The sequence below is a fragment of the Pollicipes pollicipes genome, unplaced genomic scaffold (assembly GCF_011947565.3).
Source record: "Pollicipes pollicipes isolate AB1234 unplaced genomic scaffold, Ppol_2.1 Scaffold_6686;HRSCAF=7923_pilon_pilon_pilon, whole genome shotgun sequence".
In the NCBI taxonomy this organism is placed as follows: domain Eukaryota; kingdom Metazoa; phylum Arthropoda; class Thecostraca; order Pollicipedomorpha; family Pollicipedidae; genus Pollicipes; species Pollicipes pollicipes.
Window position 1 is genome coordinate 39,342,247 of NW_023596921.1, and position 13,646 is coordinate 39,355,892.

The following is a 13,646-nucleotide window of genomic DNA, read 5'->3' on the forward strand; positions in this document are numbered from 1 at the left end:
TGGTGTAATTAACGAGGAGTAGGAGTGGGGACGGCCCAGCAGCAGTAATACAGCAGCTTTGGTCTCAACACGGGCCCAATGAAGGATGAGTGCGGCATTGGAGGGGTGAGGGTGGGGGGCGGTTATAAGCGCCCGTTGCACCTGCTCGTTTTACACATATGAAATTAGAAAACCTGTTGGCAGGCCTAGTTTCCTCGAATTCTATAACACGCCGTGAAAAATAGGCGTCTTCAACGTCTGCTAAGTTGATATTGTGGCAATGTAGCATCTTCGGCGCATGGTGTACCCTTTACAGCCAGGTTGAGAGGAGTTCCTAATGGTCACTTGAAGCCTGGCATGTATTTTCTACCAATTCAACTGACGCGAGCATCGCTAACGATCACGAGTCGTGATCACGCTATAAACGTGCGGTCTTCATTGAACTGTGAGGAAGTCCGGCATCAGGAAATGCTCATACTTGGACAGAATACCGGACCAACAGGACGGTGACTGGGCCTGAAAAGAGCAAGACGTAGAGGCCAAATAATAAGCAGTCAAATACCGCATGTCCCTACCCATTTTTGCGGCGTTAAATATGTCAGCAATGACAATTTTTCCAACCTCCTTGTGTGTAGTAGCGTCAACCCCCCAAGTGAAAAGTAAGCTCGGGACATTGGTACACCCGTTCGTACTTTACCCTGAGTTCACAAAAACCTCAGATTTTGGTTTTGTTTTCCACTGTTTTAAGCACACAAAAATTCTGATACAGACTTTTATTTCCATCTTTCGCCCAGCCTCGTCCCAGAACACCTCGTTCTGTGCAAGGTGCACTACTCTGCATGCGGTTGTTCAGGTCAGTTCAAGAACAAGCACAGTTTTATTGACCTTTCTCATCATCAATCATGCTGGGGCATGGCCGGCGAGATCATTTTTTGTCACCGCATATGGTAAAAACTTAGTGATGGCGTAGGGGTGTAGTGAAGCGTGCAACAGGACGCGCCACTCCCAAATCTGGACAGATTTTGATAAGTGGTGGCAAGTACCGGAACTGTGAGGAGAACATCAGTGCACACATCAGTTCTTTCACGTCATCTCCGCGGACGAAGTGAAGGTGTGTTATGAAAAAATAAGTTAAAGGGAGTGTCCTTTTCATGTGATTCTCCAATTCCCAAAGAAGAAGGAAAAAAAAGGAAACAAGAAGCGAGCCGAAAAAGCCACCGTGATAAACATCATAGGAAGAAATCGAAACCAGAATATAACGTTTCCTTAAATTCGCGGAATGATAGCTGCATGCTCGCATATCTTAGTGTGCTGCAATCACATAATTGTGTTGCAAACATTAAAAAAACCCACGCGTTGGAAAAACCAGAGCAAATAAATGTACTACTTCGATAGTGATGTGCAGTGAGCTAAATGAGGTTTCTCCCGCAGGGTCGGATACTTCAAATCGAAATTCTGAGCTATTCAGAAGAATCCGAGAAAACTGGTATAACTCATCAAATAGGACATGTCTAATGCAACAATAACTGAAAAAAGCAACAAGGCGGGGAACTTCCTTTAAAGCAAAGGCCAATGAACGCACTTTAAGGTACCATAAGTCTATCCCTTTGGGCGATTGTAATGTCCAGGTGTCCGAGACGTCAGAGCACAAAGAGTCTGGGATAAAAAGTGGGACAGAGAAGCTAGAATGATACGGGGACAGCCAAGCGAGCGCATTTATTTTACGCCTTTTTGCACATCAATGTAGATTTTTGCACGACCTGTGGTATTCGAGATGCTGTGTTTTGTGCGCGGCTCCGATTTCTTTCTTAGTGCGTGTTGCTAGTTTGTTAGATGCTATATGTCTATCAACTATATATTTCAAGCGATCAGAAACTTTGTGTATCTTATTTTCACTAAGAGCTCTTGCATGTGGTAAGGATTTAAGCGCGACAAATGCTCCCAAAAAGGCGCAGAAGGGTCATGCCAATTTCACACGGTTAAATGGCTAGTTTTTTATTGGAAACTACGTAATTCCTGGCAGGGAATGGAAAAGGGCTAAATGGCCTACCACACTTGCTGACAACCCCATGCTTAGAGCCTATGACACCAAACGACATCAAACCTTCATCGTTCGATGCCACTTGGTTGGTAACTTACCCTTTCTATAATATGGTGACCTTGGGTCGGGTCAAAGGTCACCAAAAATACAAAAACAGATAACCAGGGTTGCAGACAACCCTCTCCTCCGAGCCTATGGCACCGATCAGCATCAAACCTTTACCAATCGATACATCATGGTCGATATCCTATCCTTTCCAGAAAATGGTGACTTTGGGTCGTTCCAAACATGACCAAAATACGCTCAAAACCACCGAAATTGGCTGCAGGCAACCCCATTCTCCGAGCCAATGAGATCGATCAGCATCAAACCTTTACCAGTCGATATGCCATGGTCGATATTTTATTCTGTCCAAAATATGGTGACCTTGGGTCAGATCAAAGTCAACAAAAAATACAAAAAACGCGGAAAAATGGAGTTACAGACAACCCGATACCCCGAGTCTATTGCACCGATTAGCACCATGCCTTCACCAGCCAATGTTCCACATTCGATATGCTGTCCTTTTCATAATATGGCGGCTTTGGGTCAGGTCATGGTTCACGAAAAGCGCCCAAAAACCACCAACATTAACTGCAGATGTCCCCATGCTCGTGGCCTGTGGGACAGATCGATACCAAACCTTCACCATTTGATGTCGCTCGTTCGATAGCCTATGCTTTCCAGAACATTGTGGCCTTGAGTCAGGTTAAAGGTCATCAAAAGTGTTGCCTCAACCACTTTTATTTTTTGGCGTTTTTGGTGACCTTTTGACCTGACCCTAAGCCACCATTTTTTGGAAAGGATAGGTTATTGACCAAAGGGCATCGTATGGGAAAGTTTTGGTGTCGATCGGCGCCCTTGACCCGAATCATGGCGATGTCAACAGGTTTGGTCGGCGGCCAAGTCCCTCCTCATGGAATGCGTTTTCGCTTCTCCCGCCAATTTAGCTTCAACTGAAGCAGACTATGGTCAAAAGAAATAAAATTGGCAAACTCTAGCCCAAAGATGATCTGTTACCATGCTTACTGTGAGCTCAAAGGAGACAAGCACATTGTTTTCATGAATTACTCGTTTACAAGGCCAATGAGTTTATCTTAAGGAAATACAAATATCTGCTCTCGGAGCATTTGAAGGTGGACTGAGCTCCGGAGGCGTATTTGGCGTTCTATGGAAGGTCAGAAAATACATAGCTTGATGGGGTTACCACTTTTGATTGTAGAAGAAAATACACTTGAGCAACACATCTTGTGTGAGACCCCAACTAGCCTCAGGCTCGAACTTTTGACCTCTTCATCGTTCGACCTGAAATCATCAGGTTCAGCTTCAGCGCTGCAGGTCACCATACAGCAATTCTGAGCGAACTTCGTGATTTGAGGGTGTAAGATTTGTCCATGGTTGGGTCGATGTCACGGAGAATTGTCCGCTTGCACTGCTTTGTGCGACGAACGTATGTCTCCATGTGTTGGAGAACTTTTCGCAACGCATGTTACAATCTTGGATGACGAACACTTTTTGTAGCCATGGAAGACAAACACTTTTTGCAACCATGGAAGACAACTCCGGTAAAAAAACTGTCGCACGATTCCTTCGAAAGTTGAAAAGACATTAGTGCATCATCAACATGGCGTTACAACACTTCAAGTGATGTGATCAGGTCGAGAGCTGACACAGGGCCACGTCCAGGTTCTCAGGTCGAAGAGAAGGATGAGAAAATGGTCATACGAAGTCGATTTTAATTTTTCATAATTATGTTCTACGGTTCTTCCAAGCCACCACTACCAAAGACAATTACTTTTGACAGTCGACCAACTGGGATTTCGACGAAGTTTAGTATGTGATTTTGTTTGCATATTTGAACATGGTTCTGATGAAACTAGAGCGACTGGAGCTACGTTTGGGAGGCATAGCTGTCGATATACGAGCTGTACTGTCCGCCGTTGGCAGACACGAGTGACCACGAGCCACGCCGGGCCCGAGTCCCCAGAACATAGCCGGCCCGACCCGTCAGAGGGCTGGGCGGCCGGCGCGGCAGCAGCGATGTCAGGCATTACAACTAGTGACACAATATGGAGGATACCCATTTTGCTATATACAATCACAGGTGTGACAGGATGAGAAATCCCACTTGTTTGCCCCGGTCACACGAGTGACATACCAACGATACGGCCTTAAGAATCAAGCGCACACCGCAACGATAATGGAGCGTTACTTGGCTGGACGCTCCATTCCTACTACCGAAACCGAACAACACTGGTAGGTCTGTCGGAACTCGTATAGGGAGCCAGAGAGAGACAGAGGAGTGGCTAAAAATGAGCTGCTTCTTTACTTAGCCGCAGCGCTGTACACCGAAAACCAATCCAAAATGGTGTGGGGAAACCAGTTAGCGACCACTTGCGTGCTGTTGTGATGGAAGAGTCAGGTGCTAATTAGGCGTCAGGCGCCAGTTGAAGTGTGATAAAGGCGATGTGCCCACATCCAAACCAAAAGCTAATGGCGCGATACAAGAAAGTGAACAGCATTGTTGCGGCTGCGATGAAGTGAACCAATCCCTTCCACAGAGAGCGCCCCCCCCCCCCCCCCCAAGGATATCACAGCGCCGACGAGTGGCAGGCGCATTATCCATAAGCCTCAATCTGCACGGTCGCCTAAAAGTGGGGGAAGTCCTGTGCACATCTTGCAAGACCAGCTGCAGCAAATCAGAAACCCCCATCTACACGGTCTGTGGAACGTGAATAAAACCGTGGGCACATATTGCTGGGAACTGGCTACCTGGGATTTCCCAAGTCCGGACAGTCCGCGACGATGCCGCCAGATTACGATCAGGGTCGACGAGCTACGGACATGCAACGCACCCCGAACAAAAGACGAGCAGCACCAACGACGAAATGGAGAACGAAACGACTTTAACGGAACGCGTAACGTTAAAAACACTGCACTGCTCAGGTTCGCGGAGTTATGTTACCAGTCGCAAATATGTGTCATCCATGCAGTGAGCACGAAAGACATGACACCACAGTGAATCTTCCCTGAAGGATCGTGACCCGTGTGAAGCTCACATGTATTCTGACCGGCTGTGAAACAACGACTGTCGGTCCCCCCCATCCTTCCGCTGTGCCTCAGACCGCGTTAAACGACCGACGCTGAAGGGAGGGGCCTAGGTGGTGGGGACCGGCTGCGGGGTGAGGGAGGAACTAGTCAGTGCTCACTAGGGAATCGGTATAGAGATATTCAACACGTTTGACTGGATCGCCAGGTTAACTGGTATAATCCAAAAGCATACTTATTATCTAAAATCCCGACACCAAGTTGTTTCAGTATTTTTACATATCAGTACGTACCTAAACTGCACCTGTTCCATGTAGCCGAGCTATCGTCTCGGTTTTGCGTTATGGTCAGTGATTAATAGTTTGTGAGAAACGGTTACATTGACACGCGCTCGGGCAGGAGTCAAATTGTCCCCTCCAGAGGGTTTTTCCAGAATGATTTCCGAGCGGCGCGGTGTAGCAGTGCTAAATTTTGCGTATGTGTAGAGAACTGAATACCAGATATTTTGATGCGAAAGAATTAAACGTGCCTTGTAAGGACGCTGACTAGGCCAGCACCCCTACAAGGTCAAGGTCAGGCCATGGCTGTCAGTGAAGGACATTTCTAAGGAATCGTTCAACGTGACGCAACAACCGAGTAACAGACAATCCATACGAATTTGAAATAGTTTCTTAGGCAATAAAGCGGTTGAATTAAGAATAACAACCAATTTCATTGACATGGGATAAGGTACAAAGGTCAGCCCTGTCTCAAAATTAACCAGTTCTTTTGCTCGAGAGCTTGGTTTATGGGATAGTTTCTGGTGCTCATTTCAAATTTATTAATGACAGGGACCGCAACAGACATGTTCCATCGACTCCTTAAAGGTCGGAGTGGTCACTGACTAAAGATGACCCAGGTCAACATTTTGTTTTAGGAACATACTTCCTACTGTAATTCCTGGCGAATGTTCGAATGACAAAATAGGAGCAATCTCGTAGGTATTTGGCCATCTTGACTATACGACAACATTTTGTTTTAATAACATACCGCCTAGTGTAATTCCTGGCGCATGCTCGAATGACAAAATAGCAGCAATCTCTTAGGTATTTGATCGTCTTGACTCCATGAAGGTCAAACAAGGTCTCTGATCTTAATTTAACCCCACTGACCTCTTGCTTACAACAAGCATATAGGTTCACGGCGGTTGCATGAGGAACCCCGGGGACAGTTGCGACGCCAAGCTGGAGTTTGACCTTGTTTGACACTATTCGACTCAAAGATCATGACCTAGAAACCTCAAATTTGAAGCCAAGTGAGCTTACGCACAAGTGAGTTTACGCAAGTGAGTTTCCACTCCCTCTGCCCCAAAGTTAAGAAATCTCCCAGAGAAAACCTTGATTTGACAGCAGCTCACGTCCGAACAGTGGCTGCCAATTCAGAGTACCTGCTGAGTATTGCTTGTTGCGTGTATTCTGAACCCAGCAACCAAGTCGTGCCGTCCAATTCAACGGATAATTTGGACTCCGCGCTTTCACCAGACAGAAATGCGGATGATTCTACGTGTTGCACAAACCTTCGAGACGGCCGCCTCGGGCCTAGGTTGACCCTCGTTAGCCGATTGCCATCTAAACTTCATATTTCAGTCGGATCAAACAATGCGTTCGCTCTGGGTTATGAGTCTAAATACTTTGAATGGGAGAAAGGCTCGGTCGGCTGAAATATGATGTGACCAATGCCAATATTTACCCAATAGGTAAATTGCGATGCCGAAGCAGTCTGAGTGGACCTGCGGAGTGAGGACGGAAAAATGTCTTCACTCATGGAAACTGTCCTCACTCCGTGCGTGCTTTGCGGACAACTGTCCTCAGCCCGCCGCGCTTACCCACACACATAAACAAACACAAACACAGACACACACACACACACACACACACACACACACACACACACACACACACACACACACACACACACACACACACACCACACACACACACACACACACACACACACACACACACACACACACACACACACACACACACACACACACACACACACACACACACACACACACACACACACACACACACACACACACACACACACACACACACACACACACACACACACACACACACACACACATATACACACACACACACACACGCACGCATGAACAAAAAAACAAACACGCACACACGCACATGCAAATGCATACGCACACGTAAATGTAAGCGTACACGTACACGTAAACGCGCACGTACGCACACACCCCTGTTCACATCATTTTTGGTTTGTGAGCACATGCGCCTTGAAGCTTGTTAGTGGGCGCAGGAAGAAAAGAGATTTATTAAAGAGAATATTAAAGAGCATTAAAGGGGATTATTTTCAAATACGTAGGGTCCCCAGCGTCCTGGAAGCATGCCTGAATGATGAAGAGCTGTTTTTGGAGACAAAATGAAAGCTTAAAATTAAACTTAAAATCTTAAAATTCAATGCACGTTTAAGTGTCCTCGAGCTTTAATCCAGCAAGATTTGCTCCCAAAAAACACTTTTAAGCAGCTTTTTGGAGCAGTAGGTCCCCCAGGCAGGTTTAAGAGAAATGTTACACCTGTAGCAACCGATCATTTAATACCAATGCAAGATGCTCTCAAACGTTTATAATACAGCTTCACTAATATCGTTTGCTTCACAGGAGGCTGGCACAAAAACATTTTCATAGACGTGGGAGCGGGTACGAGCTCCTTGTGTGTCATGTCATCTCAACTTTCTCGGAATGCTAAGCAGTAATTTTATGACAACGCAAGAAAGTAACCGACTCGAAAGTTGGTTTTGCCCACCTCCCACACACACACACACGCATGCATGCAAACCTTTCAGACTCTCTAAAACCTACGTGCATTTTAAAAAAGACGCAAATGATGTTTCAAGCAAAGAACAAACAGCCAAGACATGGAAATCATCCCCGGAGCTGTCACTGCATCACGTGACCCATTATTTGACTTATCATTTGGGTCGCATGTTGCGTAGCGGGAACAATTATTTCGGCTGTAAATTTGTATGGGAATTTGTGCATTATGGATGCCCGCAACACAGCTTCCCCCACTACTCACAGAGCAGAAAAAAATTCTCTCGAACCTCGGCACTACATAGAAAACGCAACACATCAAAACAAATATTATCTCAATGTCAGCATGTGGCACACGAACGGAATCGTCGAACACACAATCATGCAGGTCTTATTTGGCTGGGGTCTCAATTATCACTGTTACAGTTTCCAGACGAATGCTATGGTTTTCTCATTAATTTTCACCATTTCTTCGACCCACAGGACGAATCGCTGCAAAAAACATCCTGAGCCCCACGGAGTTTGCAAAGCGTATAGTTTCAATCAGCACAATCAACTGTGAACGCCATTATTGACGCTTCATCCGCTTGAGACCGATAGCGCACCTGGCAATCAGTGCAGATTGTATTAACAGTGCAGGTAGCTTTTTTAAGCAGACGATCCACTTGACCATCTTCTATTCTGCAGGACCAGTTCCATTTCAAAAGGCTGGCAATATGTGTGAGAGCATACCTGTAAACACGGGACATACCGTATTTAAATATACGCGCATAACCGGCCAGATTGTAGAAGCCACCTGGCGAATAGACGGTGCCACCGTCGACGCGCAGAATAGATTGAGGGCCACTGAAAGGTCAGGTTTAAATGGGGCATGAACACGGGGCGGACAGCTCAGAACGGAGCTGGCAGGTCACGCAAAGGTAGTCCAGCGTCGGAGGCCAAAGGTCTATGCGGCGTTCAGGTGCTCGGCTGGGTTATGCGCGAACAACAGTTTGTAAATGTTGAATGGATGCGGATTTTCCCAACCAAATTGTCCCTGGTTTGGTTTACTTTCCAACCAGGGACAAAGCCGGAGCCAGTGATTTAAATTAGTCAGGGCTGCAGCGCCTGTCGGAAGCCCACAGTGCCTAATTGAGACCCTATGTTTGCAATGGATTCCGAGTCGGCCGGAGGCCATGTTCAAGGAGGCCGAAGAAAGCCTAGGGGGCCCACCGGGACCAACGATCCAGGGACCGATTGGAGGGCCTTAAGACACACAGGGCCCATCGAAGTCTTCCTCAGGGGCCCGGCCTGCAAAGACCGGCCTCAGCTGACAGTCAGAGAGCCCTTTGCGCCGATCGGGGACTCCGGGATGTATAAGGGGTATATATGTCGATCAGGCACCACCGAACAGTTGGCGGCTCCGTGCTGTTATTGGCATGAGCGCTCACCTCCTAACTTGCAGCAAAGCTGGGACCCAGCAATTTACACTGGTCGGGGCCCCTGTATCCGTCCGGGGTCACAGTGCTTGAAAGGGGCCCCTGTGTTGGCGAGGCCCCCAAATCGACAGAGGGCAGCTTTGTCGGTAACGGTGGCCCGGGGGGCCGCCGTTACCGACGATCAAGAGCCCGATTAGAGGGCATGAGCGACCAAAGGGTCGGAGACAGATCTCGTAATGAGTCCCAGCCGCCAGGACCGTGGCATGATATCAGTGAAAGGGCCTCTTGCAACGATCGAAGACCCCTGAGACAATGCGGGTGTCCATGTCGGGCAGAGACTTCCAACACAGAACAATTGGCTACTTGTCGGTCTGAGCCCGAGTGGCTCATTTTCCAAGCAAGGGCAAAGCCGGAGCCCACGATTTGGATCGGCCTGGGCTCATGAAACAAAGATCGGTGCCCCTGTGTCTCCACCCTAAGGGTGGCAGAATGGAATCTCGGGACTAAAGATCAAGGGCCCGAAGAGCTGGCCGTCGGTCACAATGCGGGCGGTCCCTTGCCCGCAGGACCGTGACCGCAAACGACAGTCAGAGGACCTCTTGTATCGATTGGGGACCCTTGGGGCAGTGCGGGCCTGTATTTCGGCCAGAGACCACCAGCACTTAACAGTCGGCTCGGCGTAGGTCTCAGCTCGGGGAGCCCATTTTTCAAGCAGGGACAAGGCCTGACCCATGATTTGCATTTGTCGGGACTCAGGAAACCGCAACAATGCGGGGCTCCTGTGACGGTTACAGCCAACAGCACCTAACGGAGTGTCCTGTGTCAGCAAAAAACGTCGAGTCGTCTAAGGGAGCATTTGCTGATTAAGGACGGCGACGGGTCCCCAAATGCCAGGGGGCCTCTCGCGGTCCAGGCCTTCTGACAATGAAAGGAGACCAAATAACGTATGATCAGTTCACATCAGGACAATGGAAGGGTTCTGTGTCAGTCAGGACCCCAGAACAGGACGGTGGGCTCTCCAACTCCATTCCAGCATGGACCCATTAAGCCGAACTGGGGTCTATGGCCTATGATTGGAGCACTTGCGGCGATTAAGGATATTGTTACATCAATGGGGGTTCTTGCGTTAACCCGGGGCAACTGCGCGGGTCAGAAGGCCTCCGCGTCAGGGAGAGGGTCATATAATATGTCATATCATATATCCTTCTAAGCCAATGTCATAGGATGTATCCCTCTAAGGGCCTCCGTATCGGCCAGGGGACCCCACTCCCGCGTCGCCAGAATGGTGGCCGGAAGGCACTCCGCGCTGGGATGGAATGGTCCCTCAGTCCTTGACGAGGAACAAGGATGAACCTAGTGTTCTACTCAAGGGCGCTCGTTGCCCGAAATAAGTGCGGATTTTCATATTGTTGAAAAGATAGGGTCGAAATGAGGTCAAAAATAAAAAGGTCAACCCATGATTGCCTAAAAACGTTCATGCTTTTGAAGAATTGATAAGTAAAACAACTTACATCAAACAGTCTTGAGCCTGCGCGGTCGCAATTTCAAAACAACAGCCATGACCCGCGTTACAGTCTCCGTACAACCTAACGGCGTTTGGTCGCTACGAGTAACGCTAGGTGAGGCAGCATGCGCGCGAGAACGACCGTCGTGAAATAATGCTTCGAAAATGTTTCAGAATGTATCCTTACCGTATAGAATAAGATGGTGTCGTTTTTGTCCTTTTTAATTTCGAGATTGTCATCTGGATAGAATAACAATTGCAGCAACGCAAAAATAATAATTCTCCTCTTACTCCTGCAGTTCCGCCACCGCATTTTTGTTCGTCCATTGGCCAACGCTCCGTGTCAGCCGCACAGCCAATGTCGAGCAGCCTTTGGAGCCTGCAACGCCGGGCGTCGAGTTTTTGGTTGCTAAGATTTGCTAGCGTGTGTGTTCAAAACTACGCTACATTATTTGCACCACCAATCGATTTTGACTGAATGCTCACTATTTCCAGACCAGCATGGGCTGGCCCTGTAACTACAAATCTTTGACTCATTTCGATCTTCGATCAACGTCCACGAGGTCCTCAAAAGAGTCCAAATCAAAATTCTGGCAAAGGTATTTAGTTCTATCGGCCTAAAAATATCCAAGACACAATTTTAAAACTAAGCGCCCCGGTAATTTGGTCCATGCTGTCTTTTAACGCCTCATTTCTTTAGTTTATTGCCTTCAAAATTTAAAACAATTGATCTCCTAGTAGCTCTGGGGTTCCGTTTAAGTTATGTAAGGTAAACTGCTTATAAAAAAGAAAATTGGGCCCTTTATTAACAAGTGGGCCATTTCCACCGATATTTTTTGGGCGGGTCTTTCAACATCAGGGCCTCTTACTCAATCCGGAGCCGCCCAACCCCCCTTTGCCCAGGCTCTGGCTGTGCTGCTGTTGAGGTGTCTCCCGACATAAGGCATTCCAGTCTTTTCACATATTTGAAACATAAACTTGCATTCTGGAGGCAGCAACATGGAAGCGTTAGTTACCGCTCTTTCCGCATACACTGCTATTGGAAAAATGGAATGCTCCATACCGGTGCGCCTCCGCGTGAGACTGCTGCATTTTTCGTGGTTCTGGCACAGAAAAGGCAGGGTGAGGTTTCTAAAAGAACAGAGTTTAAAAGTGCACGAAAGAGTGATCGATGCTCCTATGTTTAGCGGAAACCAAATCACACAACTCTTCACAAATGCGTATTCTTATTCACTCCTTGTATTTACCTGACGCCGTTAGCTTCCACGATTACCGTCACGCTGTCATCACCAGCACTACCTTCAAAGGCAGCCGTATCGTCGCGACCGCATCGTCGCGCATTCTCGCGCTTTAATGTAACAGACCTTCAATGTGGATACATTCATACGCCGCGCCACATCCGGGAACATCCGCGAGTCAAGTATGGCAGACGTGGGCAGTGTCTGCCATCATACTCTAGACACTCTGTCACCATCTCACCACGCGGCACGCACAATGTCCTTAAAGCTTGGTTGAACTTCGACATGAATTTTTGATGGTTATTTGCGATGGCGTGACTAAAAAGCTGCACAGAAAATATGTACGTGTGTAGGTGTATGGCGTACACGGTGTATGGCGTACACCGTGAGCGGCCATTGTGCTCATCGTGCATTTATTGCTTAAACGGCTATGTTTTGCTATGATGTGGGTGTGGGTATGTGTGCGCATAGACTAGCCCTCAAATGAGAACATTAAAAAGATCCTGTCCATTTTTCGAAGGCATTTCCAAACCTCTTAGGTGGGCTTGTGTCAAGTTGCCTATCTGGTGTCAACTGGTATGATGTGGTCTTAACCTCTAAGTTTTTGTTGGTAGGAAACGGTCTTACGTTGGCCCAGGGACGATGCTAGTTATCGGAATGATTTTTGTTAACTTTTTGGCGAAAAACATTATCAAGATTTATGTCTCTTTTAAGCAATCAAGACTGATTCGGTACATCATATCCACCAGATAATCCTAGCGGGCTTCACAGGTGGTTTGTTTTGCCATAGAAGTTGGTCACGATCCAAATAAGACGCGAAGAGCTTAACAATCTGATGCGGAGAGCCCGGTTCTCACGATGACAACAGGTTTTACAAGCGCGGCAGACAACAATTATGAATGCTCGCTCGGATACTTCCGGACCTTACAGATATCATTCCATTTACACGCGAAAAGCATAACATCTGCACTCTAAGGTCTGTGTGTGCTCATAGTGAAGAAGCAGCGGCCGTGATCGTCGTGTACGCGACATAGCCTCTGTTGGCGACGCCTCACTACCCTCAACTCATAAATGCGTATCTGGCAAACGCAGAAAAGTATGAATGTGACGCGGTACCGACTACAATGATTATTTACTTTTATGCCGGCGATCGGTGCCATTTTTTGTGGCAGCACGTGTATGTGTTTCCTCTTATTGAAACCCTAAACCTTTTGCGCATCGGTAAACATTGCAGTTCCTAACGGCTTACATAAGCTTAAGTAACAACGTAGCCTTACTATGTGGGTGGTTCTAATTACTTTTTGGAACGTTGGCAGGACCGCCCAAGCTGGCGTGGATGATTGCGTGGCGCCGTTTTGGCCGCAGCGGCTGCGTACGTTACCGCGCGCCGGGCATCCGTGGCGTCAGAGGCAAAAGGTCTATTTGATGCAAGCTCAGAGCGACAAGGAACGCCAAGAGGCTGGGACATTACGTTTTAAGGGCCGTGCGGTCAGGTAAGATATGGGGCAGGCAGCGAAAGGCGTGGACGTGACTTTCCACAATTATA

The 13,646-nt window shown here is 47.6% G+C and overlaps 1 protein-coding gene across 1 annotated transcript in view; it reads left to right on the forward strand.

The window, feature by feature from the left end:
• The window catches only part of LOC119108294 (reticulon-4 receptor-like 2), a 42,597-nt gene extending 32,665 nt beyond the window's left edge, over positions 1-9,932 (forward strand). Inside the window, exon 5 of the mRNA XM_037231870.1 lies at positions 9,925-9,932. Coding sequence (XP_037087765.1) covers positions 9,925-9,932 — 8 coding nt within the window. The remainder of the gene's footprint in view (positions 1-9,924) is intronic.
• The last annotated feature ends 3,714 nt before the right edge of the window (positions 9,933-13,646 follow it).